The sequence below is a fragment of the Oncorhynchus masou genome, chromosome 1, assembly GCF_036934945.1.
Source record: "Oncorhynchus masou masou isolate Uvic2021 chromosome 1, UVic_Omas_1.1, whole genome shotgun sequence".
NCBI lineage: Eukaryota > Metazoa > Chordata > Actinopteri > Salmoniformes > Salmonidae > Oncorhynchus > Oncorhynchus masou.
Window position 1 is genome coordinate 41,542,200 of NC_088212.1, and position 25,949 is coordinate 41,568,148.

Sequence of the window (25,949 nt, forward strand, 5' to 3'; positions counted from 1 at the left end):
TGTGAGGGTAAAGGAGGGGGGGGGGGTAAGCATTACTTTGGATCTCAGCTCTGCCCTTTGAAGTTTCATACATCTGAGCCGGAGGGTGTCCGTAAAAGGGCACTGGAGACACACACACACACACACACACACACACACTGGATGTCTGGGAGGTAAGGTTGAGATCTGGGTCTGCATTCCAAAAATAAAGATCACTCCCTTCTCCCAGCCCTGAATGACTTGTCCTACCAGATATGAAGGAATCATGCGGCCAGCACTGGAATGGATCTGCCTACTACCTGCAGTTTGAAAGCTTATGTCCTGCAAATCTACACTTTTTTGCCATGGGCAGAGAGAAAAATGTGCTATTTTATAGCTCATCTAACACTATTATTCACATTTTGCCATGAGGCTGAGAGAACATTTTGTGGTTTTAAAGCTAATTTCATGCAATTATACACAATTCTATATGCTATCTGGGGGGCCCACAACCCAACCCAGGTCTAAGGGGTCAATTGGGGACTGGGCCCTCCAAAGTGCTGAGTGGAGTTGTCGCCATATATTCAAGGCTTGAATAACATCTGAATGTGACATATGAGGAACAGCTGCTTGGAGATTTATTAGAAATAAAAACGGTGACTTCAGGTGAAGGGGACAGATCAGGAATCTTTGTTGGAATGTGGCCCTCACAATCAACTAAAATAAATAGAGCAAATAATCAGGGAATGATTCTATTCTGTCATGGATGATAATAATTAATACTGACATTTGGTGGTGTGCAAACATATGATCATAATCCTTTTCAGTTATTCTATAATATGGGATAGAATCAATGTTGATTTTATCTTTTGCAAACATTATGATCATAATCTTCACTGTCATAAATCAGTTAATCTATTCATTTCATACCTGCTCCCAAAAAGGCTATTAAATTTGCATCTTTATTTACAAATCAAAACAAATTGCATGGATGGAATAAAACCTAATATTGACACGGTTGTACAATTCTAATGGACCCTCACATGGCAACTTTGATCCGCATAGATACTATAATCATCAAAGCCACAGAGATTGGTGGAAGTCATTTTGGCAAAACAGTTTTTTTCCTGCATTCATGTAATGATGGCACTGTGATGCAACGTTACTCATTCAAATAACCCATGGAATGTCATAATAAAATGATAGGGATTATATTAATTATAAGGATAATAGATTGAAGATAGTATAAACTGCTAATAGCCTCATATGGGCTAATGCTAGCTAGGTAGGTTTTGACATTTTTGTCGGGCCGTGCCAGTTCTAGCTAGGTGGCAGTCGCTGGCTAGAAATGGTGTGTGTGTGGTACTGATTCAAAGAAACCATCAGATTAAATCTCGAAATATAATTCATTATAGGGCTAATAGATTGAAATTGGTATCAATTGCGGATCTCCTCTTATGGGAGCAGGTAGCATTGTTCGCTAGCAGGTAGTCTATGTTCGCTAGCTAGTTAGTGTCATATAGGTTCAATTGTATCACTTTCAAAATAGAATGATATGATACCAAGGTAAAAGGCAGTAAATGCTCCATTTACCTTGGTTTCACAGTAACTTCTTGCAGTTACTGCTAATATGACCCCCATTTTCTCCAAAACACAATACAATAGAGGCAGGATACTAGTCCACATGATTAAGCATGTATTTTATGTAGCGGAAATGACAACAACTCATTTTTCGACCATATGAGCAGTTACTGCCTTTTTGCTTGGTAAGGACAGTATAGTAAGCTACAATAATGTCCTACTCTGAAGAGAACACCTATCAATCTATCTTTCTCTCTGGATGTGAGGTCACGGAGGTCACTAGTGAGTCATTCTCTCAAAAATGCAGTTGTACTGGAGTCAGACAGTCAAATATGCCAAAGACAGCAAGACAACTAACTGTACACACACACACACACACACACACACACACACACACACACACACACACACACACACACACACACACACACACACACACACACACACACACACACACACACACACACACACACACACACACACACACGCGGAGGGTAGCTGCCAAAAACAGCAGAACAGCTGTATACTCCCATACAGAGCGCTGCCATGACAACCACATGGCAACAACACAATGACAATCCTGTGAACAGTGCGTGAAGACGTTGTGGGAGATGTTTTGGGGGTATGAGAGGAGAGATGAGACCTGAGGGAGATATTTAGGAAGGAGATAGGAGACTCACCGAAGCTATCCCCCCCATCAAAGGTCATCTGGACAGTCTCACAGGAGGAACCATCGCCCAGACACACTCCACAACGATCCTCTACAGCGTTAGAGTCTATACCATAGTCACAGCCCACCTCCTACACACACAGGTCAAGAATGATGCATGCGTGCGCACACACACACAGACACACACACACACACACGGATAAGGTAAAGATTCAAGGTCATCAGATCAGGTACACACAGAGATACACAGACGGAAGGAAAAAAACGAACAGATTTCCTCTCAACTCCAACAGGCATAGACCCTATCTTAAATCTATCTCAGGCCCAAATGCTCTCTACTTGCAGAGACAGGACTTATGCTGCGGTCATAACATCTCGTAAATTGGTAAATATGAGCATACGACTGGGAAAAAAAATCCCTCCAAATCGTAAATACTAGTGGAAAACTCATCATCCCTGAGCGCTGACTTCTCCCACACGCTGACCTCTGACGTCACCTACTAAGGAAATGACCTCAGCAGTTAAATGCAACAACAAAACATTCTTTATAAAAAGCATAGTATTAATATGGTTTTAAACACTATCATTTGTTTACAAGCATGATAGCTGTACTTCTAGTTTATGGTTGAAGAGGCGTGTTTGCCATTAGCCAATCGGCATTTCTCAACGAGTTCAAAGAACGTGAATGCATCCAACTTGGATTTACGACTTCACAACTGGTAATTACCACATTCCCACATTCCCACATGGTTATGAACGCAGCATAATACCTACTTTCTTCCACCCTCCCCTTTCCCCCCTTCCCTCTGTCTCTCTCTCTTACCCAGCCACACTACCTTGCACACTCCGTTAACACAGAGGCTTCTGGAGTTGTTGTTCATGAAGCAGGGAGTTCCATCTGTCACAGCATCCAGCATCTTCTCAGAGAAATGCTCATCCACAGGACGACAATGCAGCTCACATGGGCTCGCTGGGCAAGGCACGGAAGAGATAAGCGATGGAACCAGGGAGGGGGGGGGGGGTGGATCAGTCGAAGTATTGAAAAGTTTAATTCCCTTTTCAGTTTTGGAATAGTATTGGAAATGCACGTATATGCTGCCCCCTGCTGCTAGATACATATAACCACAACTCTTGGAATGATGAGGCCTGTATATATATATATATATATATATATATATATATATATGTGTGTGTGTGTCTCTTGTGTGTTTACTGTGGTATGTGTGTGTGATGATTTTAGCTCTTACATAGGCTGGCCACAGGGACCCACTCGTAGAGTTCGTTCTGGTAGGGCACTGTGTCAAATTCACTACACAGCATTTCTCTGAAGGTGGGTTTGGCCTTTTGGCATGGTTTGGTGTTACAGATATGGTAACGCCTCCTCTCGCCTGTACAGTACTTCCCACCAAACTCTGGTCTGAGGGAAACAAAGGACCACACATTTGAATCAAATATGGAAAGAGGGGAGGTGGAAAAAGGAGAAGAGGGAAGAGGAGATGGAGGAGAGAATAAGCGAGGATAGGAAAGGAGAGACAGATGTGTGATCAGTTCTTACTTGGGGTGGTTACACTCCCTGTGAGCAGACTGCACCCCGGCCCCACAGGTCCTGGAACAGTGAGACCAGCTACTCCACTGTCCCCAGTTCCCATTCACTGTCTCCGGGAGCTTCCCTATGATAACACAATCCCCTGAGATACACCACTGACAGAGAGAACACATACACACATAAGAGAGGACATTCTAAACACCATCGCAAACTTGCCAGTGAAACAGTGCCCCACAACACACACACGTACAAACACACAGATACACAGTCTCAACCTACCTTCTCAGGGCCACAGCTAGTGCCATCTATGGGGGAGTCCAGTTTAGAACGGCAGGACCCATTCACTGAACACCACAGGATCTGGCACACATTCTATAAGGAAGACAAACCCAGGCTAAGTAAGTTCCCGTCCAGACTAGGAAGTGGTGGTGTGTATGTGTGTGTGTGTAACTCACGTCGATTTCGTGGCAGTAGGTGGCATTGGGGCCGTACTGTAGTTGACACTGGTGCTGTGTGGTGTAGCGGACCCCCAGACGGGCCAGTGGGGTGGTCAGATCCTTCTTTGAGGGACGGTCGTCCAGACAGAAGCCCCAACCACGACTAGGGAATCAGAGAGAATCACCTCATCCATGTTAGCATCAACAAACTACACAGAGGTGAGAGGGTGAGACAAAGAGAAGGAGAGAGAGAGAGGAAGAGAGAAAGATACAGCGACAGACAGACAGCAGACAGGGAGTGAGACAGACAGACAGCAGACAGGGAGAGAGACAGATAGACAGACAGCAGACAGGGAGAGAGAGAGAGAGACAGACAGACAGACAGACAGACAGACAGCAGACAGGGAGAGAGAGAGACAGACAGCAGACAGGGAGAGAAAGAGACAGACAGACAGACAGACAGACAGACAGACAGACAGACACAGCAGACAGGGAGAGAGAGAGACAGACAGCAGACAGGGAGAGAGACAGACAGACAGACAGACAGACAGACAGCAGACAGGGAGAGAAAGAGACAGACAGACAGACAGACAGACAGCAGACAGGGCGAGAAAGAGACTCACTCTAGGAAGCGTGTGATGTAGTCTTTGGAGCAGGAGGACCAGGTAAGTGGGGAGGTGTCGTACATTAGCTGTCTGGACATGATGAAGGGGTGTCTGCCGTCCAGCTCACAGTCATTCCCCTGACCATCATGGTGGATCCCAAAGCTGAGGAAAACAAAGACGAGATGGTCCTTTTGAATTTGACCTATCGAAGCAATAGGCTTAGATAAGAATTCTTAGACAGTCTTGACTTAGATCGAAGTAGAAATGGGTAATAAACACACACACAACCACAAACCTGTGTCCCAGCTCGTGTGCAACGGTGAAGGCTACAGGTAGTCCTGAGTCTTCGTTGATGTTGCAGCTACGGTGAGGCTGGCACATCCCTGACAGATGGGACAGACCAAGGGTCTCACACGGCTCATTGAGCCCTGCACAGATGTCCTTCCTGGTGGTCGAAATTCACACACACACACACACACACACACACACACACACACACACACACACACACACACACACACACACACACACACACACACACACACACACACACACACACACACACACACACACACACACACACACACACACCTTAGCATCGTCATACACAATCCACAGTTGTACAGTGTAGTGTATAGGTGTTCATGTGCGTACGGCGGCAGTCTTGCCTGGTGACCAGCACTGCCACGTCGTGGTGAGCAGGGTGTGTGTCACTTAGTGGGTTGAGTTTCTTCTGCCAGGCACAGAAACTGGCCAGAGAGGTGTCTGCATGGTGGATGATTTTCAGCCCTTTCTAAAGTAGACAACATGAACAGCACCATCATCATAGCGGCACAGATAAAAGGCAACACAACACATCAGCTGAAGACTTGGAGTTGTTTTTGATAGTGTGCATTTCCATTTGAGTCATTCAGCAGACACTGTTGTCCAGAGCGTCTTACAAGAGCAATTAGGGTTAAGTTAAGGGCACATAAAAACATGATTTTTTTCTAGTCAGTTCATGGATTTGAACCAGTGAACTTTTGGGTTACTGGCCCAAAGCTCTTAACCGCAAGGCTACCTGCCGCCCTCCTATAGGCTACTGTTTGGTGCTCCTAACTTTTTTTTGTTGCCAATGAAAAAGTTGATTAAGAGTCTTCATCGTATGTCCGGGTTAATGTGAAGTGTTGATTTTACCTCCTCGCCCTGCAGAAGGATCAGGCGGACCAAGGTGATGTGGATGGCATTTCCTATACTGGCATCATGGAATATCCCTGCCACCTGACACAGACAGACACACACACACTGCTGTCATGACATGACACTGTTGCTGTGTATATGTCTTGTGCGGACGGAGTGTCAGGTGAAGGGTTGACCCTCCCTACTCACCATGTTCATGATGGTGAAGATGTAAGACTCAACGTTGTCACTGCCGTGGTAGTTGATCAGTTTAGTGTCTGCCACCACCATGGTCTCTACCCACCTTCAGACAGGACAGGGAAACACAAAGGAAGAGAGGTCACTTTCAGTTACAGACGATTATCAAATAAGATCTAACAACAGGTAGACCTTACGGTAAAATACCTACTTACCAGCCATTAACCAACAATGCAGTTTTAAGAAAAATACCTAAAAATATAATAAATGAAAAGTAACAAATAATTAAAGAGTAGCAGTAAAATAACAATAGCGAGGCTATATACAGTGGGGTACCGGTACAGAGTCAATGTGCGGAGGCACCGGTTAGTCGAGGTAATTGAGGTGATATATACACATGGGTAGGGTTATTAAAGTGACTATGCATAGATAATAACAGAGAGTAGATGAAGCATAAAAGGGGTAAGGGGGGGGGGGGGCAATGCAAATAGTCTGGTTAGCTATTTGATTAGCTGTTCAGCAGTCTTATGGCTTTGGGATAGAAGCTGTTAAGAAGCCTCTTGGACCTAGACTTGGCACTCCGGTACTGCTTGCCGTGCGGTAGCAGAGAGAACAGTCTATGACTATGGCTGGAGTCTTTGACAATTTTTAGGGCCTTCCTCTGACACCGCCTGGTATAGAGGTCCTGGATGGCAGGAAGGTTGGCCCCAGTGATGTACTTGGCCGTACACACTACCCTCTGTAGTGCCTTGCGGTCGGAGGCCGTGCAGTTGCCATACCAGGCAGTTATGCAACCAGTCAGGATGCCCTCGATGGTGCAGCTGTAGAACCTTTTTAGGGTTTGAGGACCCATGACAAATCTTTTCAGTCTCCTGAGGGAGAATAGGTTTTGTTGTGCCCTCTTCACGACTGTCTCGGTGTGCTTGGACCATGTTAGTTTGTTGGTGAAGTGGACCCCAAGGACCTCGAAGCTCTCAACCTGCTCCACTACAGCCCTGTCGATGAGAATGGAGGCGTGCTCAGTCCTCCTTTACCTGTCCACAATCATCTCCTTAGTCTTGATCACGTTGCATGAGAAGTTGTTGTCCTGGCACCACACGGTGAGGTCTCTGACCTCCTCCCTATAGGCTGTCTCGTCGTTGTTGGTGATCAGAACTACCACTGTTGTGTCATCGGCAAACTTAATGATGGTGTTGGAGTCGTGCCTGGACATGCAGTCAGGAGTGAACAGGGAGTACAGGAGGGGACTGACCACGCACCCCTGAGGGACCACCGTGTTGAGGATCAGCGTGGCGGATGTGTTGTTACCTACCCGTACCACCTGAGGGGGGGGCCGTCAGGAAGTCCAGAATGTCGGAAAATCAACACATTCCAAAAAATGCCTCATTTCCAAAGAATTCCAGGGGAAAAAAAGATGAACCAGTCACCTAGTTTGATTCCTGCTGGCATAAAATGTGTCAATAGAAGCCAAACTCTTTTCTGCCACCCGACCCGCATGTACAATGGTAGGAGAAACAATGCTGAGCACCTATCTCTGCTGATGGAGCGTTGGGAGCGATGTTGAGCCGTCTCCTCCTCTCTCTCCCTCTCTTCTTCCTGCTGTTCCCTCTCCCAGTCCTCTCTTTCCCTCTCCACCACTAGGGAATCACCTGGTGCGTCTGCAGGATGGACAGCAGCACAGAGATATGAGGTAAAACAATCGACTGTATTAGACAAGAGGAAATACAGGACCTTGAGCACTCCTCATGCACAACCTATCTAACAAAACAAACTCTATTCAATTATATTATATTTCATTGTGTTCAAGTCTATTTAATTGAGTTATGTTCTAATATATTCCACTCACCTCTGACCCCACAGGGGCTGTGTGTGTCCCGGGCCTCAGAGCTGCGTCGGTATCTGTGTGGTGCCGTGGATACGCTGGGATAGACCACATGGAGCCCTGGTCCCTCCATTTCGACAGCCCCATCAGTGAACCCCTGGACTGGTTGAATGAAGTGGGGTCCTTCAGGCAAGGTAAAGAGTCCTTTCTGTGGTGGGGGAAACACAAACAAACGGTATACAGTATATGTACACTGCGTGTGTGTGTGTGGACAAGCTAAACACCTTCGCCCACAGTGCCACCGACGCCGTCCGTTACCAAGGACTGTGGGCTCTCCTTCTCTGTTGCCGACGTGAGTAAGACATTTAAGCGTGGTAATCCTTGCAAGGCTGCCGGCCCAGATGGTATCCCTAGCCGCGTACTCAGAGCATGCGCAGACCAGCTGGCTGGAGTGTTTACGGACATATTCAATCTCTCACTATCCCAGTCTGCTGTCCCCAAATGCTTCAAGATGGTCACCATTGTTGCTGTAGCCAAGAAGGCAAAGGAAACTGAACTAAATGACTATCGACCCGTAGCACTCACTTCTGTCATCATGAAGTGCTTTGAGAGACAAGTCAAGGATCGTATCACCTCTACTTCCTTACCTGTCACCCTAGACCCACTTCAATTTGCATACCGTCCCAATATATCCACAGAAGATGAAATCGCCATCGCCATTGCACTGCACACTACCCCATACCATCTGGGCAAGAGGAATACCTATACCATGTAAGAATGCTGTTCATGGACTATAGCTCAGCATTCAACACCATAGTACCCTCCAAGCTCATCGTTAAGTTCAAGGCCTTGGGTCTGATCACCGCCCTGTGCAACTGGGTCCTGGACTTCCTGACGCCCCCCCCCCCCAAGTGGTGAAGGGGGGAAACAATACCTACACTTTGCTGATCCTCAACACTGGGGCCCCACAGGAGTGCATGCTCATCTCCCTCCTGTTCTCCCTGTTCACCCATGACTGCGTGGCCATGCACGCCTCCAACTCAATCATCAAGTTAGCAGACGACACAACAGTAGGCTTGATTACCAACAATGACAAGACAGCCTATAGGGAGGAGGTGAGGGCTCTGGGAGTGTGCTGCCAGGAAAATAACCTCTCACTCAACGTCAACAAAACAAAGGAGCTGATCGTAGACTTCAGGAAACAGCAGAGGGAGCACCCCCCTATCCACATCGATGGGAACACAGTGGAGAAGGTGGAAAGCTTCAAGTTCCTTGGCGTACACATCACGGACATACTGAAATGGTCTACCCACATAGACAGTGTGGTGAAGAAGGCGCCTTTGCAGCATCAGGAGGCGGAAGAAATTTGTCTTGGCACCTAAAACCCTCACAAACTTTTACAGATGCACAACTGAGAGCATCCTGTCAGGTTGTATCACCGTCTGGAATGGCAACTGCACTGCCCGCAACTGCAGGTCTCCCCAGAGGGTGGTGCGGTCTGCCCAAAGCATCACCGTGGGCAAATTACCTGTCCTCCAGGACACCTACAGCACCCGATGTCACAGGAAGGCCAAAAAGTTCATCAAGGACAACAACTACCAAAGCCACTGCCTATTCAACCTGCTATCATCCAGAAGGCGAGGTCAGTACAGTGCATCAAAGCTGGGACCGAGAGACTGAAAAATAGCTCCTATCTCAAGGCCATAAGCCTGTTAAATAGCCCTCACTATCCCCTTAGAGGTTGCTGCCTTATATACATAATCTTGAAATCACTGGCCACTTTAATAAATGGAACACTAGCCACTTTAATAATGTTTACATATTTTGCATTTAAAAATGTAAATAAAGGAGAGCCGCACACTCTAGGAGCTCAGATGCAAAAATATTTATGTCCAACGTTTTGACAGATAAGCTGTCTTCATCAGGGTATGGCAAACACTAGAGGATGACTCATTTACAGTGGGGCAAAAAAGTATTTAGTCAGCCACCAATTGTGCAAGCTCTCCCACTTAAAAAGATGAGAGAGGCCTGTAATTTTCATCATAGGTACACTTCAACTATGACAGACAAAATGAGAAGAAAAAAATCCAGAAAATCACATGTAGGATTTTAAATGAATGTATTTGCAAATTATGGTGGAAAATAAGTATTTGGTCACCTACAAACAAGCAAGATTTCTCGCTCTCACAGACCTGTAACTTATTCTTTAAGAGGCTCCTCTGTCCTCCACTCGTTACCTGTATTAATGGCACCTGTTCGAACTTGTTATCAGTATAAAAGACACCTGTCCACAACCTCAAACAGTCACACTCCAAACTCCACTATGGCCAAGACCAAAGAGCTGTCAAAGGACACCAGAAACAAAACACACTACGCCGCCAGGGACTCAAATCCTGCAGTGCCAGACATGTCCCCCAGCTTAAGCCAGTACATGTCCAAGCCCGTCTGAAGTTTACTAGAGAGCATTTGGATGATCCAGAAGAAGATTGGGAGAATGTCATATGGTCAGATGAAACCAAAATATAAATTTTTGGTAAAAACTCAACTCGTTGTGTTTGGAGGACAAAGAATGCTGAGTTGCATCCAAAGAACACCATACCTACTGTGAAGCATGGGGGTGGAAACATCATGCTTTGGGGCTGCTTTTCTGCAAAGGGACCAGGGCGACTAAAGGAAAGAATGAATGGGGCCATGTATCGTGAGATTTTGAGTGAAAACCTCCTTCCATCAGCAAGGGCATTGAAGCTGAAACGTGGCTGGGTCTTTCAGCATGACAATGATCCCAAACACACTGCCTGGGCAACGAAGGAGTGGCTTCATAAGAAGCCTTTCAAGGTCCTGGAGTGGCCTAGCCAGTTTCCAGATCTCAACCCCATAGAAAATCTTTGAAGGGAGTTGAAAGTCTGTGTTGCCCAGCAACAGCCCCAAAACATCACTGCTCTAGCAACAGTGTGTGAAAACCTTGTGAAGACTTACAGAAAACTTTTGACCTCTGTCATTGCCAACAAAGGGTATATAACAAAGTATTGAGATAAACTTTTGTTATTGACCAAATACTTATTTTCCACCATAATTTGCCAATAAATTCATAAAAAATCCTACAATGTGATTTTCTGGATTTGATTTCTTCTCATTTTGTCTGTCATAGTTGAAGTGTACCTATGATGAAAATTACAGGCCTCTCTCATCTTTTTAAGTGGGAGAACTTGCACAATTGGTGGCTGACTAAATACTTTTTTGCCCCACTGTATAAAAGACACACACAGGTGTCTGTGATCATTGGTTAATTGTCATGTATTAAAATAGCATACAACAAACTCCGCTTGCCAGCACCTCGCCTAAATAAGTGTGCGTTCCTTTCGCCTCTACATATTTTGCATTACCCATCTCATATGTATATACAGTGCCTTGCGAAAGTATTCGGCCCCCTTGAACTTTGCGACCCTCTGCCACATTTCAGGCTTCAAACATAAAGATATAAAACTGTATTTTTTTGTGAAGAATCAACAACAAGTGGGACACAATTATGAAGTGGAACGACATTTATTGGATATTTCAAACTTTTTTAACAAATCAAAAACTGAAAAATTGGGCGTGCAAAATTATTCAGCCCCTTTACTTTCAGTGCAGCAAACTCTCTCCAGAAGTTCAGTGAGGATCTCTGAATGATCCAATGTTGCCCTAAATGACTAATGATGATAAATACAATCCACCTGTGTGTAATCAAGTCTCCGTATAAATGCACCTGCACTGTGATATTCTCAGAGGTCCGTTAAAAGCGCAGAAAGCATCATGAAGAACAAGGAACACACCAGGCAGGTCCGAGATACTGTTGTGAAGAAGTTTAAAGCCGGATTTGGATACAAAAAGATTTCCCAAGCTTTAAACATCCCAAGGAGCACTGTGCAAGCGATAATATTGAAATGGAAGGAGTATCAGACCACTGCAAATCTACCAAGACCTGGCCGTCCCTCTAAACCTTCAGCTCATATAAAGGAGAAGACTGATCAGAGATGCAGCCAAGAGGCCCATGATCACTCTGGATGAACTGCATAGATCTACAGCTGAGGTGGGAAAATCTGTCCATAGGACAACAATCAGTCGTATATTGCACAAATCTGGCCTTTATGGAAGAGTGGCAAGAAGAAAGCCATTTCTTAAAGATATCCATAAAAAGTGTCGTTTAAAGTTTGCCACAAGCCACCTGGGACACACCAAACGTGGAAGAAGGTGCTCTGGTCAGATGAAACCAAAATTGAACTTTTTGGCAACAATGCAAAATGTTATGTTTGGCGTAAAAGCAACACAGCTCATCACCCTGACCATACCATCCCCACTGTCAAACATGGTGGTGGCAGCATCATGGTTTGGGCATGCTTTTCTTCAGCAGGGACAGGGAAGATGGTTAAAATTGATGGGAAGATGGATGGAGCCAAATACAGGACCATTCTGGAAGAAAACCTGATGGAGTCTGCAAAAGACCTGAGACTGGGACAGAGATTTGTCTTCCAAAAAGACAATGATCCAAAACATAAAGCAATATCTATAATCGAATGGTTCAAAAATAAACATATCCAGGTGTTAGAATGGCCAAGTCAAAGTCCAGGCCTGAATCCAATCGAGAATCTGTGGAAAGAACTGAAAACTGCTGTTCACAAATGCTCTCCATCCAACCTCACTGAGCTCGAGCTGTTTTGCAAGGAGGAATGGGAAAAAATGTCAGTCTCTCGATGTGCAAAAGTGATAGAGACATACCCCAAGCGACTTACAGCTGTAATCGCAGCAAAAGGTGGCGCTACAAAGTATTAACTTAAGGGGGCTGAATAATTTTGCACGCCCAATTTTTCAGTTTTTGATTTGTTAAAAAAGTTTGAAATATCCAATAAATGTCGTTCCACTTCATGATTGTGTCCTACTTGTTGTTGATTCTTCACAAAAAAATACAGTTTTATATCTTTATGTTTGAAGCCTGAAATGTGGCAAAAGGTCGCAAAGTTCAAGGGGGCCGAATACTTTCGCAAGGCACTGTACTGTATTCTATACGATCTACTGTATCTTAGTCTATGCCGCTCTGTCATTTTTTGTCCGTATATTTATACGTTCTTAATTACATTCCTTTACTTAGATTTGTGTGTATTGGGTATATGTTGTGAAATTGTTAGATGTTACTTGTTAGATATTACTGCACTGTCGGAGCTAGAAACACAAGCATTTCGCTACACCCACAATAATATCTGCTAAACACGTGTATGTGACCAATAACATTTGATTTGACGTGTGTGTGTGTGTGTAGAGACAGAGTACCAACCCAACACATTGTAACTTGCTATGACTAAAAAGGAAAATGTGAGGTACGACATTCCTACAACTCTGATATATAATCTCTGAGCCATGAAAGTCAGTAAAGAAGCTCCTGCTGCAGTTCTGTATCTTTATCTGTATTCTTCACGGTCCCTCGTTAAACACCTACAGCTAAGGTCAGGGCAGAGTTATTCACTTGAGGGAGGCATCCACCACTGCCCTGGGGCACATTCCCTCATGCAGAGAGTGCAAAGTGTGTGTGTGTCAAATGTATGTACTAACAAGCCCAAACTGAACATGGGTGTGCCCTTCTCTGCATCTCCAATTCAACATGCAAAAAAGAAAAAGAGGGAGCGAGAGATGGGGGGGGGCATCCACTTATGACCAATGGAGGGCAAGCGTTGCCATCCACTCAAGTCCACTCATCCAAGTGCTGTGCTGTTCTGCTCTTACGCCTCCTGCAGTATACTGCACGTCTCTATCTAGAAAATCTGCTACTCTCTCCAGCCAAGTTTATGTCTCAGGAGGCAAGGTTTGAGTTTTCTAGTTCCTGTGCGCTGAGGGTTCAGCGAGTGCAAAATACTTTAGGCAATAGTCCCTCAGCAACCACTAAGTCAGAGCACCTGGCTCTGTGCTTATGGTGGATCCCCCAGTCAGGGACACAACAAACACAATCACAGGTATCACAGGTGAACCATGGTCAGAGAATCCTATAAAGCAATAGCAATCCATTCACCCATTCACAATGATTGCTTCAAATGTATTTCTGATTCTAGCGGTTCAGGTGTCCAGTTTGGTTGCCAATTCTGTGAACTGCTATTGGTCAAAGTTAACCAGAGAGGATGCAGCCTGGTCACCTGTGATACAAGTCCGTATTAGACGTCCATCCATGTCCGAGGACGTCGGGAGATGACGTGGAAACCGGCCACTAGGGGCAAGCGTTGTTACCTTCAAATAGGTTTCTGTTTGGCTAGGGTGTTGTGGACAGGGATTTAAAAAAATAAAAATAAAGATCCATTATTTTACCAGGTAAGTTGACTGAGAACACGTTCTCATTTACAGCAACGACCTGGGGAATAGTTAAAGGATGAAGGAGCCAATTGTAAACTGGGGATTATTGGGTGACCATGATGGTTTGAGGGCCATATTGGGAATTTAGCCAGGACACCAGGGTTAACATCCCTACTCTTACGATAAGTGCCATGGGATCTTTAATGACCGCAGAGAGTCAGGACTCCCGTTTAACGACCCATCCAAAAGATGGCACCCTACACAGGGCAGTACGCCCAATCACTGCCCTGGGGCATTGGGATATTTGTTAGACCAGAGGAAAGAGTGCCTCCTACTGGCCCTCCGACACCACTTCCAGCAGCATCTGGTCTCCCATCCAGGGACTGACTTAGCTTCAGAAGCAAGCCAGCAGTGGTATGGCGGATGGGAGTAAGCATCTGTCTCTGGTGCATAAGGTTGCATGTTTGTTTTAAGCCTATCCCAGACCTTAACCCCTACCTTAACCATCCAGAGTTAATGCCTAACCTTAAGATTTCAGAGTTAGGCCTCCCGAGTGGTGCAATGGTCTAAGTGCTAGCTGTGTCACTAGAGATTCTGGGTTCGAGTCCAGGCTTTGTCCCAGCTGGCCGTGACCGGGAGACCCATGGGGCGGCGCACAATTGGCCCAGTGTCGTCTGGGTTATGGGAGGGTTTGGCCAACAGGGATGTCCTTGTCCCATCGTGACTCCTGTGGTGGGCCGGGCGCAGTACACGGTTGCCAGGTGTACAGTGTTTCCTCTGACACATTGGTGCTTCTGGGTTAAGTGGGCATTGTGTTAAGAAGCAGTGTAGTTGGGTTGTGTTTTTCAGAGGACACACGGCTCTCGACCTTCACCTCTCCCGAGTCCGTACGGGAGTTGCACAGATGAGACAAGACTGTAACTACCAATTGGGGATATAAATAAAATATTTCAGAGTTAATGCCGAAACTTAACTTTGAAATTTGACCCTTTGAATTTTTACATTTGTGAAACATGGATGATTGTCTACTTCTGACGTGAGTCTGTGAGAGCTTTTTGAGGCACGAACATGGCTCTCACAGACTTGTTTGATGTCATCTGGCACCATAACACTTTTTGATTGGAATCACAATGGCCAAACCATAGATACCTTTGTCATGTCTTGTTATGTCTGTTCCTGTCCTTTCTCTTCACTCTGTCTCTCTCTGCTGGTCTTTTTAGGTTACCTTCTCTGTCTCTCATTCTTCAGCTGTTCTACATTTCCCCTAACTAGCTCATTCACTCTTTCCCCACCTGTTCTCTCTTCCCCCTCTGATTAGGTCTCTATTTCTCTCTCTGTTCCTGCTACTTTCAGTGTCTGATTCTTGTTTGTGTTTTTGATACCAGAAGCAAGCTGTCGTCCCGTTTGCTTCCACCTTGTCCTATCCTGTCGGAGTCTGCCTGGCAGGTGCATCCTGCATTATACTACGTTCTTTTGTTCCATTGACTACGTCGGAAGAGGATTTATGCCATTCCTGTTTTTTTATTAAAGAACTCTGTTTTCTGTTAAAACCGCTTTTGGGTCTTCACTCAAGTACATAACAGAAGAATCAGACCAAGAATGGACCCAGCGGCTCCGGACCCTTTTCACTCCGCCGTCGAGATCCAGGGAGCGATGCTAGGCAGACACGAGGAGGAATTGTCTGCTGCTCGACATGCCGTTGAGACCCTGGCCGTCCAAGTCTCCGACCTCACAAGACAGGTTCACCAACTCCGCCTCGATCCACCGCCCACTTCCAGGGTTTCCGAGTCTCCGGAGCCCAGGATCAACAACCCGCCGTGTTACTCTGGGAGCCCACTGAGTGCCGCTCATTCCTCACTCAGTGTGATGTGGTGTTCTCTCTCCAGCCCAACACTTACTCCAGGAGCGCAGCCCGCATCGCCTACGTCATTTCTCTCCTTACCGGACGGGCGCGTGAGTGGGGCACGGCAATCTGGGAGCGAGGGCTGAGTGTATTAACCAGTATCAGGACTTTAAGGAGGAGATGATACGGGTTTTTGACCGTTCTGTTTTTGGCGAGGAGGCTTCCAGGGCCCTGTCTTCCCTATGTCAGGGGAATAGATCCATAACGGATTATTCTATTGAGTTTCGCACTCTCGCTGCCTCTAGTGACTGGAACGAGCCGGCTTTGCTCGCTCGTTTTCTGGAGGGTCTCCTCGTCGGGTTAAGGATGAGATCCTCTCCCGGGAGGTTCCTTCCTGTCTGGACTCCTTAATAGCTCTCGCTATTCGCATAGAGCGACGGTTTGATCTTCGTCGCCGAGCTCGTGGAAAGGAGCTCGCGTTCTCCGTTGCTCCCCTCTCCACATCACTGCCACCTGCCGCATCACTGCCACCCTCCTCCGCCGGCTCGGATGCTGAGCCTATGCAGCTGGGGGTATCCGCATCTCGGCCAAGGAGAAGGAACGGAGAATCACCAATCGCCTCTGTCTCTACTGCGGCTCCGCTGGTCATTTTGTCACCTCATGTCCAGTAAAAGCCAGAGCTCATCAGTAAAGGGAGGGCTACTGGTGAGCGCAACTACTCAGGCCTCTCCTTCTGGATCACGCACTACATTTCCGGTCCATCTCCGCTGGCCCGGTTCATCTGCTTCCTGCAGTGCCTTGATAGACTCTGGGGCGGAGGGCTGTTTTATGGACGAGACCTGGGCTCGGGAACATGACATTCCTCTCAGACAGTTAGGGGAGCCCACGGCCTTGTTCGCTTTAGATGGTAGTTCTCTCCCCAAGATTCAGCGTGAGACGCTGCCTTTAACCCTCACCGTCTCTGGTAATCATAGCGAAACCATTTCTTTTTTAATTTTTCGTTCACCTTTTACACCTGTTGTTTTGGGTCATCCCTGGCTAGTGCGCCATAACCCTTCTATTAATTGGTCTAGTAATACTATCCTATCCTGGAATGTTTCTTGTCATGTGACCTGTTTAATGTCTGCTATCCCTCCTGTTTCCTCTGTCTCTTCTTCACAGGAGGAGCCTGGCGATTTGACAGGGGTGCCGGAGGAGTATCACGATCTGCGCACGGTGTTCAGTCGTTCCAAGGCCACTTCTCTCCCTCCACACCGGTCGTATGACTGTAGTATTGATCTCCTTCCGGGAACTACTCCCCCGGGGTAGATTATACTCTCTGTCGGCTCCCGAACGTAAGGCTCTCGAGGATTATTTGTCGGTTTCGCTCAACGCCGGTACCATAGTCTCCTCCTCCTCTCCCGCCGGAGCGGGGTTTTTTTGTTCAGAAGAAGGACGGGTCCCTGCGCCCATGCGTGGATTATCGAGGGCTGAATGACATAACAGTTAAGAATCGTTATCCGCTTCCTCTTATGTCTTCAGCCTTCGAGATCCTGCAGGGAGCCAGGTTTTTCACCAAATTGGACCTTCGTAACGCCTACCATCTCGTGCGCATCAGGGAGGGGGACGAGTGGAAGACGGCGTTTAACACTCCGTTAGGGCACTTTGAATACCGGGTTCTTCCTTTCGGCCTCGTTAACGCTCCAGCTGTCTTTCAGGCACTAGTTAACGACGTCCTGAGAGACATGCTGAACATTTTTGTTTTCGTTTACATGGACGATATCCTGATTTTTTCTCCGTCTCTCTCGATTCATGTTCAGCACGTGCGATCCTCCAGCGCCTTTTGGAGAACTGTCTTTATGTGAAGGCTGAGAAGTGCATTTTTCATGCCGCCTCTGTCCCTTTTCTCGGTTCCGTTATTTCCGCTGAGGGCATTAAGATGGATCCCGCTAAGGTCCAGGCTGTCATTGATTGGCCCGTTCCTAAGTCACGCGTCGAGCTGCAGCGCTTTCTGGGCTTCGCTAATTTCTATCGTCGTTTCATCCGTAATTTCGGTCAGGTGGCAGCTCCCCTCACAGCCCTTACTTCTGTTAAGACGTGCTTTAAGTGGTCCGTTTCCGCCCAGGGAGCTTTTGATCTTCTTAAGAATCGTTTTACATCCGCTCCTATTCTTGTTACACCTGACATCTCTAGACAGTTTGTTGTTGAGGTTGACGCGTCAGAGGTGGGCGTGGGAGCCATTCTTTCTCAGCACTCTCTCTCTGACGGCAAGGTCCATCCTTGCGCGTTTTCTCTCATCGCTTATCGCCGTCAGAACGTAACTATGATGTTGGTAATCGCGAACTGCTCGCCATCCGCTTAGCCCTAGGCGAATGGCGACAGTGGTTGGAGGGCGACCGTTCCTTTTGTCGTTTGGACTGACCATAGGAACCTTGAGTACATCCGTTCAGCCAAACGACTTAATGCGCGTCAGGCTCGTTGGGCTCTGTTTTTCGCTCGTTTCGAGTTTGTTATTTCTTATCGTCCGGGCTCAAAAACACCAAGCCTGATGCTTTATCTCGTCTCTTCAGTTCTTCTGAGGTCTCCACCGACCCCGAGGGGATTCTCCTGACGGGCGTGTTGTCGGGTTGACTGTCTGGGGAATTGAGAGGCAGGTAAAGCAAGCACTCGCTCACACTCCGTCGCCGCGAGCTTGTCCTAGGAACCTTCTGTTCGTTCCCGTTCCTACTCGTCCGGCCGTTCTTCAGTGGGCCCACTCTGCCAAGTTAGCCGGCCACCCCGGCGTTCGGGGTACGCTTCGCTTCCATTCGCCAGCGTTTCTGGTGGCCCACTCGGGAACGTGAGCGCGTCGATTTGTCGCCGCTTGTTCGGTCTGCGCGCAGACTAAATCTGGGAACTCTCCTCCTGCCGGCCGTCTCAGACCGCTTCCCATTCCCTCTCGACCGTGGTCTCACATCGCTTTAGATTTTATCACCGGACTGCCTTCATCAGCGGGGAAGACAGTTATTCTTACGGTTGTCGATAGATTCTCTAAGGCGGCTCATTTCATTCCTCTCGATAAGCTCCCTTCTGCTAAGGAGACGGCTCAGATCATTATCGAGAATGTTTTCCGTATTCATGGCCTTCCTTCTGACGTCGTTTCCGACAGAGGCCCGCAGTTCACGTCCCAATTTTGGAGGGAGTTTTGCCGTTTGATTGGGGCTTCCGTCAGTCTCTCGTCCGGCTTTCATCCCCAGTCTAACGGTCAAGCCGAACGGGCCAATCAGACTGTTGGTCGCATTTTACGCAGTCTTTCTTTTCGTAACCCTGCGTCTTGGTCAGAACAGCTCCCCTGGGCAGAGTACGCCCACAACTCGCTTCCCTCGTCTGCTACCGGTCTATCCCCTTTTCAGAGTAGCCTCGGGTACCAGCCTCCGCTGTTCTCTTCTCAGCTCGCCGAGTCCTGCGTCCCCTCCGCTCAGGCTTTTGTCCAGCGTTGCGAGCGCACCTGGAAGGGGTCAGGTCGGCACTTTGCCGTAATAGGGCGCAGACTGTGAGGGCCGCTAATAAGCGTAGGACCAAGAGTCCTAGATATTGTTGCGGTCAGAGAGTATGGCTCTCCACTCAGAACCTTCCCCTTAAGACAGCTTCTCGCAAGTTGGCCCCGCGGTTCATTGGTCCGTTCCGTATTTCTCAGGTCATTAATCCTGTCGCAGTGCGACTTCTTCTCCCGCTATCTTCGTCGCGTTCACCCGGTCTTCCATGTCTCCTGTGTTAAGCCCGTTCTTCGCGCCCCCGCTCGTCCCTCCCCCCCCATCCTTGTCGAGGGCGCACCCATCTACAGGGTTCGTAAGATTTTGGACATGCGCCCTCGGGGCCGTGGTCATCAGTACCTAGTGGATTGGGAGGGGTACGGTCCTGAGGAGAGGAGTTGGGTTCCCTCTCGGGACGTGCTGGACCGTTCGCTGATCGATGATTTCCTCCGTTGCCGCCAGGTTTCCTCCTCGAGTGCGCCAGGAGGCGCTCGGTGAGTGGGGGGGGGTACTGTCATGTCTTGTTATGTCTGTTCCTGTCCTTTCTCTTCACTCTGTCTCTCTCTGCTGGTCTTTTTAGGTTACCTTCTCTGTCTCTCATTCTTCAGCTGTTCTACATTTCCCCTAACTAGCTCATTCACTCTTTCCCCACCTGTTCTCTCTTCCCCCTCTGATTAGGTCTCTATTTCTCTCTCTGTTCCTGCTACTTTCAGTGTCTGATTCTTGTTTGTGTTTTTGATACCAGAAGCAAGCTGTCGTCCCGTTTGCTTCCACCTTGTCCTATCCTGTCGGAGTCTGCCTGGCAGGTGCATCCTGCATTATACTACGTTCTTTTGTTCCATTGACTACGTCGGAAGAGGATTTATGCCATTCCTGTTTTTTTATTAAAGAACTCTGTTTTCTGTTAAAACCGCTTTTGGGTCTTCACTCAAGTACATAACAACCTTTATCTTTATTAATTTCTCTGAGCCAAACTCTCCATGTATATTTGGCTCTGACTGTTCTCTCTGATTAGTGGTTAGATCAGCATTTCCCAAACTTGGTCCTGGGGATCCCAAAGAGCCGCACATAGGTTTTTGCCCGAGCATCACAGTCGATTTAAAAAAATGAACTAGTCAACTAACCCCACTTCTTGGAGTCCCCAGGGACGAGTTTGGGAAACACCACAATGGTTAGATCATGGGAGTGATTCAGTTCTACCAAGAGCTCTGCAACACTGAGCCAAAGAGAGTGGAAGCAAGCCAGGGCTCTCACAGCTCAGTGGACTCATTGAGAAAGCATGCAGTGACTCAGTCGGTCATAGTTATATGGTCAGTTACGAAGCCCAGATGAATGCTGGTGTTTTGACTGTTTCTCTGTGTTGTATTTATTTCTATAGATACCAAAATAAACACTTTATAGACTAATACATACTTGTTTTTTTTACCTCCAGCACTCCATATCAATCTAGGTTATGGATTGGAGGCGGTTTCCTCTAGATGTTTTCCTCAATCAGTTATTATTTCAGTCCCAAAAGAAAAAACTAGATGGAGGGTTGCAGATCAGCTGGTAAGGAATCAAGAGAGGCCCATCCAAACATTCACCCTGACTCAGAAGTGATCTGCATAGGGATCAATGCATGCCACTACCTGTAATCCTTAAACTACCATCCACAAGCTGTCAAGGCATCTATTACTCTACTAACATTCAACAACACAGAACATGAAAGGAAGAAATAATAGCGATGTTCCTCATTCAAAGTGCCTTCAGTGTACTTTAAGAGAATTTCAGGAAACAAACATGGATATTGAGAACAAACAAACAAAGAGATCAACTCAGAAAGTCCTAAACTCATTAGTACAGATTGGGAGTCCTAAATTGCTCATCGTAAGTTCTGCCAACTGACCCAGCCTGCCTTCTCTAAGCCTCACCATTTCCTCCTCCTCTTCCTCTTCCCCCTAATCCTCCTCCTCCCCTTTGAGTATCTGAGAGGAAGTGTGTGTGTGTTAGTGTGAGGTGCCAGAGCCAGGGAAGCTGTAATACAGTAGCCATGTGGAACTGTTTTAGCTCTGCTTCCTGCTTCTGCTGGGCTTTGGAGTGCAGGCCAAGAGGGACGGGCGGCCAGGGGTAAGCTGCCTCCTGCCTGGCTGGCTGCTTGACTGCTGTGTGTGTCTGTGGCCTTCCACTCCTTACTGGGACACATGGGGAGGGTGAGGTGGGGACTGGGGAGGGATGGTGTGGGCGATGATTAAACACACAACTTTTCTTTCCAGCTCACCATACCCAGCTAGCACATGAAGTTATGAGAACTATATGTTTCTTAGAGCTTGGCAAGAGTGTGGTTGTCCTATGGTTATTTTGCATACAACCTTCCCACAACTTTCTGGGAATGGTGCAGGATAGTTGCTTGACAAAAAAACTTTTGGTATTTCCTATTGTCCTTACTTTAACAGAACGTTTCCTAAAAGTTCAAACATTTAATTTTGGTAATGTTCTAGGAACGTTCTCCAACTAGTTTGACATTGGGAATGTTGTCTGTCACACCATGATTGGTTTCACCTGTCTTTGTGCTTGTCTACACCCCTCCCCAGGTGTCACCCATCTTCTCCATTATCCCTTGTGCACCTGTGTTCTCTGTTTGTCTGTTGCCAGTCCTTCTTGAGTCAATCCTACCAGCGTGTTTTTCTTACTCCTGTTTCCTTGAGCCCGTTTTGTTTTTGATCATTCTGACTGCCCTGAGCCTGTCTGTCGTTCTGTACTTTTTGCCACTGCCCTGGATTACTACCCTTGACCTGTCCTTTGCCTGCCCCCTGTTTATATAATAAATGTCCTTTATTTGAACTGTTTGCATCTGGGTCTTTTCCTTAGCTGTGATAGTTCTGAAAACTTTAAGAAACTTTATTCTGTGGGAATTTCAGTACTTCCAGGTTTCCGCACAGTTCTATTTCAAGTCATGTTCTAAAAATGTTCCTAGAACGTTAAGAAACAACGTTCTTCTGTGGGAATTTTAGTACTTCCACAGAACATTCCACACAAGTTCACATGTGGTTCTGTTGAATGTAATTTTTATTACATTTTGGGAAAGTTCTCAAGCGATATTCTCAGAAGGTTCAGGGAATGTATGGTTCTCTTTCATGTCCGTTCTTGCCAATATTATGGTAATGTTCCAAAAAATGTAAATGTCCACAGTAGCCCTTTATACTCATAGAGGGTATAAATAGCATATTTTGACACTGATAAGCACCTACATTTGAATGCTGTAACAGAGTGTGTACTTGAGAAGACTCATGAGCCCATAGACTTACTGGTACTTTGGGTACTCTGGTTGGGAACCACTGCTATACATGACATCAGAGCTTAGTGTCTCCACGCTCTATATGGGTTTTGACTGACAGCCATTCTGAACTTGAGCACTGCGCGTGACAAGAAGTTGCCCTCATCCTTCCGCTAAATTGGGCTTTTGCAAATGTTTTGTTGTCCGAGTGAGGGAAATGCTGTAAATTACAAGGATTATAATAAATACCACTTTGATGTCATAAAGGCAAGCCAAACACCCATGAGTCCAAATGTGCACTTCACATTTCCATATCATAAAACTCAAGTAATAAAGAGTGTTAATGTTTATGATAACTATGTTTGATGTACAGTTACAAGATGGCATGGGTTGTCCTGAACAGAATGAGCCTGTTTGTTGTATTGTATAGAAAATGCGGCACAGACCACCCATCTGAATGAACTCATGAGTCCATTTTATGCGCACCAAAATGACCTGCTTCTCTGAATTGCCTTGTGAAAGCCTAACACCATAAGATCATATTTTAGAAATGTCGCTAGTCATGTTGGCCATAGAACAAGCTTTCAAATTATGCCCACCCGACCCAGATTGCAGTTTATAATGGACTGTTCTTTGGACCGCATAAACAACAGTAATTGTGTAAAAGCCTTAAAACAACTTCAAGTGTGCTTTCTCTAGTTCCGCAATAGCACAACTAGGGGAGCTCATAAAAGCACCTTATAGTTGAAGACTCTTAGGGATGTGGAGGTTCTGGCCTGGCAAAGTTTCACGTGGTCTGCAGTTGTGAGGCCGGTCATTCTCTAAAACGACATTGGAGGCAGCTTATGGTAGAGATATTAACATTAAATTCTCTGGCAACAGCTCTGGTGGACATTCCTGCAGTCAGCGTGCCAATTGCACGCTCCCTTAAAACATGAGACATCTGTGTCATTGTGTTGTGTTACAAAACTGCATATTTTAAAGTGGCATTTTCTTTTCCCAGTACAAGGTGCACCTGTGTAATGATCATGTTGTTGAATCAGCTTCTTGATATGCCACACCTGTCAGGTGGATGGATTATATTGGCAAAGGATAAATGCTCACTAACAGGGATATAAACAAATGTATGCAAAACATTTGAGAGAAACAAACTTTTTGTCTATATGGAACATTTCTGGGGGGGTTTTCAGCTCACGACACATGGGACCAACACTTTACATGTTGAGATTACATTTTTGTTCTGTGTAATTTCTACCATGGTTATGCATACGCTTTCCATATGTCTTCTGTAAGAAATATTTCAATTTAACCCTATCCATATAGTCCAATTCGCCAATTCCCACGAGCGTCAATAAGAACTTAATTACGTTCTCAGAACATGAAGAAAACCTTACATTAAAACCACAAGATAACTTTAACATTCAGAGAACGTTCTAAGAATGTCATTAAAAAGCATACATATTCCATTCTCAGAACGTGAATAAACACAGACCTAGAAAACAACAACAGATGCTATGTGAACTGATTCCACCATTGAAACCAAAAACAAAGAAAATACATTGAAAATAAAACTATATGTTGAGATTCAGGTTGGTGATTTTGAGGTGAAAATTCTAAACTTCAGAGGACTTTTAACCTTGAATACATTGCAGGTTTGCCCTTGCAGTGCCACCATCAGATCATTCATTTATATTTAGGTTTAAAGTCATAGGCTAACCCTAACCTTAACCACACTGCTAACCTTATGCCTAACCCTAAATTAAGCACATTTTTGTTTTCATTAAATTTTACAATAGCCAATTTTGACTTTGTGACTGTGGTCACTAGTGACAACCGTGAGAAAGTGAGGATGATTTTGATAGTTGGTACTGGTCTGAATGACTCGACTGCCCCTGCATGGAGAAAAAGAGAACTTTTCAATGAACATATCTAAATCAAAAGGCTCATTTGAATTTTCTGATGTGCAGGATATTTTTCTATGACAAAAGAGTGTTCAAATTAAGATCCGACATCTGTAGCTCCATCCTGGTGGAGCAGTAGAATAATTCCATGGATAGAGAACACAAGATCATACGTTCAAATCTCACTGACGCTGTGCCACAATAAAAAATATAAATGTTTTTGCATGATTCATATCTAAGGAAATTAATTTCCATGTGTACTATCTGTGCTTAGAGTTCAAAAAAGTTTCCCAAAATAATCTAGCAGTGTAATTAAGTCTCATTGAAAGATTCAGTTAAAGTATTAAGGGAAGTTATTCAAAAACCTCCAAATGACCTATAATTTGCAGGGAGCTTTAATAAAACCTCCCGGCAACCTAAAAATAAACATTCCCAGAACAGGTGTAATTTTCTTTTCTGTTCTCAGAACATTTAAAAAAATGTAAAATTTTACCGGTCAGGAAACGTATGGCTTCATTCCAACAACCAATGTCAAACCAAAAACATACGTTCCCATAATTTCCAAGGAACCAAATGTGCTAGCTGGGGAATGAATATGTGGCTTTAGACAGCATGAGGAGATAGGCATTTCACAAAAGATAATGTGCCGAAATAATGGCACTGAACATGCAAATACTTGTTCCTTGTAGTGCCTTGGGGCAACCAACACCTCCATTGAAAAAGCATTAGGTTTGGTTTGACTACTTAGCTGGAATACAATTTTTTTTCAACGGCTATGTCTTGTGAATTTCTCTATATGACATTGCCTGCCTTTACACAGACAGTCCAATTCTGGTCTTCTGCCCAACTATTGGTCTTTTGACTAATCAAAACTAATCCGATAAAAAATAAACGTACCCTGGCAACCAACTCCTTAATTAAAAAAGTATTCTGATCTTTTTGCCCATTTATTGGAAAAGATTCATTAAGGAGTTGGTTGCCAGGGTACGTTTATTTTTTAGGTTGCAGGGAGGTTCTGAGAACATTTAACTGGTTCCTTCATAGCTTTCCTGAGAAGTGTTATTAACGCTCTCAAAACGGATATCATAGTTAAAAAATAAATAAATAATAACTTCAATATGACTTAATAACACTGCTAGTTTAAAACTTTTTTCAACTCTAAGCACAGATAGGA

At 45.7% G+C, this 25,949-nt stretch overlaps 1 protein-coding gene across 1 annotated transcript in view; it reads right to left on the reverse strand.

The window, feature by feature from the left end:
• LOC135544429 (A disintegrin and metalloproteinase with thrombospondin motifs 12-like) overlaps window positions 1-25,949 on the reverse strand; it is a 57,932-nt gene that overhangs the window by 11,748 nt on the left and 20,235 nt on the right. Inside the window, exons 3-15 of the mRNA XM_064972031.1 lie at window positions 8,000-8,183; window positions 7,682-7,811; window positions 6,166-6,259; window positions 5,974-6,057; window positions 5,466-5,590; window positions 5,093-5,242; window positions 4,816-4,959; window positions 4,211-4,355; window positions 4,035-4,127; window positions 3,765-3,910; window positions 3,457-3,626; window positions 3,046-3,179; window positions 2,220-2,340 (exon numbers count right to left, since the gene is read on the reverse strand). Of these exons, the coding sequence (XP_064828103.1) occupies window positions 2,220-2,340; window positions 3,046-3,179; window positions 3,457-3,626; window positions 3,765-3,910; window positions 4,035-4,127; window positions 4,211-4,355; window positions 4,816-4,959; window positions 5,093-5,242; window positions 5,466-5,590; window positions 5,974-6,057; window positions 6,166-6,259; window positions 7,682-7,811; window positions 8,000-8,183 (1,720 nt within the window). The remainder of the gene's footprint in view (window positions 1-2,219; window positions 2,341-3,045; window positions 3,180-3,456; window positions 3,627-3,764; window positions 3,911-4,034; window positions 4,128-4,210; window positions 4,356-4,815; window positions 4,960-5,092; window positions 5,243-5,465; window positions 5,591-5,973; window positions 6,058-6,165; window positions 6,260-7,681; window positions 7,812-7,999; window positions 8,184-25,949) is intronic.